The sequence below is a fragment of the Apis cerana genome, linkage group LG1 (assembly GCF_029169275.1).
Source record: "Apis cerana isolate GH-2021 linkage group LG1, AcerK_1.0, whole genome shotgun sequence".
Lineage (NCBI taxonomy): Eukaryota > Metazoa > Arthropoda > Insecta > Hymenoptera > Apidae > Apis > Apis cerana.
The window spans coordinates 13,801,653-13,807,036 of record NC_083852.1 but is presented as its reverse complement, the minus strand read 5'-3'; the positions used below and the strand labels follow the sequence as shown (position 1 = coordinate 13,807,036).

Genomic DNA, 5,384 nt, shown 5'->3' with positions numbered 1-5,384 from the left:
TAACACTGATAAATTACTATATTGATTGTAGGTAAAAATCTTGTTTGAGCAATCTATAGTCACAAATTAGATATAGAAATTCTATTACAGACTAGATATAAGAGTCTTATATATATATATATATATAGATCCTATCTCCTATAGGACTCATATATCTGTGATTAAAATTAAAAAAGATGAACATAACGTATTATGCCATCTAGTGATAAAATATCTATTTCTTTTCTGATTGATGCGCGAAGAATATTGCGCTTGATATCGTTGTATAGTTGGATACGAGTCATCAAAACGACTGATTTTCTACATAAGGTTAGATAATCGAATCATAAAACGATATCTTGGAAAAAGAAATTTTTAATTCAGCATGTGAATCGTGACTTAACAGTAACGTTTATATTCTTTCCATGAAACTAATTTAATTGCAGCTCAGTTGTAAGCAATTCAATAGTAATTATTTACTGATTATTCATATATAAAGAAGAATATATAAAATATAACCTACACGATGTCATTTTTTTTCAGATGCTTTGCGTAAAATATGTCAAGAAAAATAATACCACAATTCTGTTTAATATATTATCAAAGGGTTGCTATTCTCGACGTAGCAATAAAAGCACAAACTCATACAAAATCGTTCAAGCAAATAGTGAAAACTTGAATGGTAAATATTATCGTTAGCTTAAATTTGTTTATTTTAAAAAATTTGTTTCTTATATTTATTGATATTACTATTTTTAGATGTGGATGGTGCTATGCTTGGAATAAATTCTAATTGGGAGCTTTTAACACCTAGAGGATTCAGGTTTTATTTACCGGGAAGCATTGGTCCTGGTTGGTCAGATGTAACCACAACTATTCAAGTTAGAACGCAATTAGTTGATTTTCATGACAATGATAAGCAGATATCGATAGATGATTCTAAAGAAAAATCTACTCCTCGATCAAATCGTTTGAAAGGGACTCAACATTCAATGCTTCGTTGTGTTGCACAAGAATGTCCTTTACTGTTGAGAAAAGGTATAGAGGAATTATTTCCTGGATGTTTAGATGTTGGTTCTCCACAACTTACTATAATTACTATCAGTCAATCAATTAATTTTAAAGTTATGAAATGGAATAAAGAAATAGAAACTGAGAAACTAGCTAAATATGTGAGTATATAAAATGTAAAGAATGGCTTATATATATTTTAATCATAAACTATTGTTCATTTCATATATTTGGCAAAGTATGTTTTTCCTTTTATTTATAGTTTGTATTAGCAGCTTCGGATATTTGCGCAAAATTAAGGAGAATGGGTTATTGGGCAGATTTCATCAATCCATTTAGTGGACAACCACATTTAAATTTACAAAAAAATAATACTCTTTACAAAACGGATGAGCGATTTCGATGTTTAGGATTTAAAATATTACATAGAAACAATTGTAAAGTTATTTTATATGATAATAACGCAAAGAATTTTTTGGGTAAGTAAGCATAAGCTATATAATATTTTATTTATAATTATAAACTATTCCATTATTTATCAAAGATTTATCAATTTCACATGATTGAACAGTTCAAAACGGTCATGGCACCGTTGTGTATATTACAGGAAATCTCTACACCACAGCGCCTGCGAGTACAGAATTTTTAAAAGAAATTCTGTACGATTGCGAGCTTGTAAATGTTAACGAAGCTTAATAAAAATAAAATGAAAGGGAACAAGGGGAAACAGAGTATTGTTATAATATATATTTTAACATATGTTACATGTGTCACTGAAATATTTCAATCTTTAAATTAAGTTATTATATAATTGTAAAAAAAATTTTCATTCGAAATCGAATGTAAAATGCTTTTTTTTTCGATATATATTTTTTTGAGTATACATTGTTTCATAATTGCAACTTATGCATCTTGTTCGATTCACACATCGATATTTATTATCATTCTACTTCTGCGTCGAAAATGTATAAAATTATTTTTTTAAAGGATGTACAGTATATGTCATATATTACAAATGCTATATTGTATGTAAATTGAAACGGTCAATAGGTAACTAATACCACCGGCAGGAGAGTTCTTGATCTGAACATAAAGTAAAAGGTATTTATCTAGGCGCTCACAAATAACTTCAAATTTCGGTTGAACGTGAAATAATGAAAAAGGGAATGATTTTTTAATGAAAAAAAAAAATTGTCAATCAACTTCTAATTTACGGAAAAAACCAGACATACCACACAAATCATCGTTTGAAACATACTGACAATCTGTCGATGAAATTTCAATATACATGTCATCGAGATTTTTTATTCGATTCCTTTGTTCCTTCAAAGTTTTTTTGAAATTGGCTGGAAAACAAAATTAAAATTGACACTTATACTGAAACGCATCTTTTAATTAAATGATTAATATCAAATTAATAATTAAATAATGATAATTAAATATGTGTATATACCAATCATCTCAGAGAGTGGAATTTCTCCTCCATATTCTTTAGGTAAAATACTTGGATCAATAGCACTTTTTAATTCATCCAAATTCTTATGTACCTTAATTAAAAATATAATGAAATTAATAAACTTGAAAGAATTCAATCATGTTTACATACCAAAATTCGACTTTTTAACTTATCGTTGAGAAGAGAAATGCCGAACTCGATGATCTTGATTGCACAAGTTGGAATATTAACAAAATGCGTTTCTTTGTGTCTCATGGGTGTACTATTTTGGATACATTTTAACATATTACGAATATCCGTTAGAGACCAAGCACTAAGATGACCCATTGTTAATCCAGATTCATCATTAATGTGTGTATATCCACGCACTTGATTTTCTTCATCATCCATTAAAGCTTCCACGACGAGGCTGTGAGCTCGAGCCATTTGAGCAGATGTATATTTGTACGGATCAAAGCGTCCTATGAAAAAAATATACTATTTATCATACGAAATATATAATAAATATGTAACGAGAAGAAATAAAAGAAGAAAAATGAGATAAAGAAGGAAAAGAAAATAGAAAAATAATTTCAGACTTGGAATTAACATTTTGGAGCTTAGAAACGAATATTACTTACCAGCGCAAGAAAGAATCACTCGTCGACCGTGACGATCACGTTCCATCAATGGTATCAGATAACCAGCATCTATTATAGCTTCGATATCTCTATCTTCAATGTCGAGATTTTGAAACCAGCTTGGATACATTTGTCTAATAGTCAGGTAACGTTCGAGCATTTCTTCTGCCATCGGTACACTGAATTTCTTGGTTCTGAGAAATCTGAGAAGAAAGGCTGCATCTGTTCTACAATGCTTGATATTGGGATGCTTTTGGATCCAGTGTCTGAATTGTTTCAGTGCTTCTTCCCTAGTAGCATCATCTTCACGAAGTTCAAAACGAGCGATCGTTTTCGTGGCTTCGCTTAATGCACATCCGTAATCCTCTTCTTTTAACTTGGCCATCATCGATGTACGAAAGAACTAGCAGATGAGTATCAGAACAGCACTTTCCTCATGAATAGATTCGTGTTTTTAGTCTCCCTCTCTTTGTCTTTTTCTTTTTATTTCTTTTTTTCTTGCTTCTCAACCTCCTTCTTGTTCTCGTTATATTGTTACTGCAGCTGCTACATACTAATGTTACTTCTACTCCTACTCTTACTCCTTCTCCTCTTCCTCCTTTCCCTTCACTTTTTTACCCTTTCTCTGATCCCGCGTCCTCGTTTTGTTCGTTCGAATTTTAACCGAGCTACCAATGATTATAAGACTCGACAAATTCTTACGCCATTTGGTAGTTCATCAAGGAGAAAGTTCAACATCGATTTACTTGCGAGAAAACTATTCATATATTTCTTCACCGCGCTTTTTATTTTTGAATTTTTTATTCAATATCTATATTGATTTTTGTTAATTAAAAGTAAATAATTACACAAATTTCATTTATTTCTAGACACATATTTTTAATGAAATTTGATTTCGTCACAAATACAATAAAAAAGACATGCATTAACGAAAATTATATAAATATCTGCACAAAAATTATGTTCGATTATTTTTATTTATGACATTATTAATTGAAAATATAATTACGATGATATAATTACGATGATATAATTACGATGATAATTAAATGATTATATTTTTATAATTATATGAAAATACACAATCGATCAAATTACCGATTACGATTCGTATCAGAAAATATGTTCCAGAAAAAAATCTTGCTTTTTGACTGACTTGGATTGAAATAATCCGCTTAGTTATCTGTACAATCAATTTAAGGCCAGATCGTGTATTATTTTTACTACTTCTTCTATTTTTCCTGTTTTTATTATTCTATTCTTTTTCTTCTTTTCAATTTTATTCTGTTTTTTTTTTTTCGTTTTTTCATTTTAGTTTAATTTTATTTCTGAATAATTAAAAGATTTGACATATATATGAAAAAATATTTATAATCTTTTGAAAAAAGAAAAGAAAAATACTTATAATCTCTTAAAAAAATTATTGAAAAATCAAATTTGTTTGCCATTTTTGAAATTACAATAGAATGATTTTAGATGCATTCATTTTTTCAACAATCAGAACTTTTTTAAATTTTTATTTACAAATGTTTATTATTTACTATATTATTAAAAATTCATTTCCTTTTCATTATTTTATTATTTTATTTTCATATAAATCTTCTTTCGATCGAATTGTTAAATATCAAAATATTATGCGACAAAACATTAAAAAATTTACAAAACGTATATCGTCATTGAAAATAATGAAAATTTGGTAAAATAGATTGTAATTATTGGAATTATAATTGATAATTATTATTAACTGTTTTTTAATTAACCATTTTATAATTATTTTTATTCTATTTTTTTCTTACCATTTTCTTTCATTAGCGATTCATTCGAATCGTTTGGGACGAAAAGATTATTTTAATAATTTCCAATATTTATTTAATAATCAATTATAATAGCATGTTATATACGAAGTTTTTTCTCGCTTATTTACGTAATCAATTGCGTATCACTTGATTTCTTGATTTGGTGAAAGTCATGATTAGATTCCATTCGGAATTGTGCCTTTCTATTTATTTTTGTGTATATTGTGTATATTTTTGTATCAATTTTATTATTTCTCAAATTGTTCGATTAATATATATATGAAAAAATTAAAGTTTTATTTAGAGTTTATTTTGAAACTTTATTAGAATTTATATTTTTGTTAAATTATAAAATAATTATTATTTTAATTTTTTTAATAGAATTTATATTATAGGATAATTATAGGAAGAAGAGGTAATATAATGAATTATTATCTTTTTTTGTGAACAAAATATAATTGGTATATAACGTACGTGCATACATTTGTAGATGTATTCATTTTTTACTGTTCAATATTACTG

The 5,384-nt window shown here is 27.4% G+C and overlaps 2 protein-coding genes across 7 annotated transcripts; one reads left to right on the top strand and one right to left on the bottom strand.

Annotated features, from left to right (window-relative positions):
• The first annotated feature begins 166 nt into the window (after positions 1–166).
• On the top strand, positions 167–1,873 carry LOC108003082 (cobalamin trafficking protein CblD). 6 transcript variants are annotated; one of them, XM_017065173.3, is made up of 5 exons: positions 167–309; positions 523–661; positions 739–1,151; positions 1,253–1,469; positions 1,598–1,873. In XM_017065173.3, exons 1-5 carry the CDS (start codon positions 193–195, stop codon positions 1,684–1,686), a joined length of 975 nt encoding a protein of 324 aa, XP_016920662.1. In that variant the 5' UTR covers positions 167–192; the 3' UTR covers positions 1,687–1,873. The 6 variants fall into 6 exon arrangements, with proteins under 6 accessions (XP_016920662.1, XP_016920660.1, XP_061931040.1 ...); XM_017065171.3 differs by having other exon boundaries at positions 1,562–1,873; XM_062075056.1 differs by having other exon boundaries at positions 290–432.
• On the bottom strand, positions 1,561–3,802 carry LOC108003083 (clavesin-2). Its single transcript, XM_017065176.3, has 4 exons — positions 3,067–3,802; positions 2,597–2,907; positions 2,444–2,537; positions 1,561–2,336 (listed from the first exon to the last, which is right to left on the bottom strand). The coding sequence occupies exons 1-4, from the start codon at positions 3,452–3,454 to the stop codon at positions 2,185–2,187; spliced, it is 945 nt and encodes a 314-aa protein (XP_016920665.1). The 5' UTR covers positions 3,455–3,802; the 3' UTR covers positions 1,561–2,184.
• Positions 3,803–5,384: the final 1,582 nt, after the last annotated feature.

Bases quoted from the DNA above. Each gene is read 5' to 3' on its own strand.
- LOC108003082 (XM_017065171.3), top strand. From the start codon at position 193: ATGCCATCTAGTGATAAAATATCTATTTCTTTTCTGATTGATGCGCGA. The intron at 310-522 runs GTTAGATAATCG...ATTTTTTTTCAG, and splicing joins CGACTGATTTTCTACATAAG to ATGCTTTGCGTAAAATATGT. The intron at 1,152-1,252 runs GTGAGTATATAA...TTTTATTTATAG, and splicing joins CTGAGAAACTAGCTAAATAT to TTTGTATTAGCAGCTTCGGA.
- LOC108003083 (XM_017065176.3), bottom strand. From the start codon at position 3,454: ATGATGGCCAAGTTAAAAGAAGAGGATTACGGATGTGCATTAAGCGAA. The intron at 2,908-3,066 runs GTAAGTAATATT...TTTTTTTCATAG, and splicing joins AGTGATTCTTTCTTGCGCTG to GACGCTTTGATCCGTACAAA. The intron at 2,337-2,443 runs GTATATACACAT...TTTGTTTTCCAG, and splicing joins TCCACTCTCTGAGATGATTG to CCAATTTCAAAAAAACTTTG.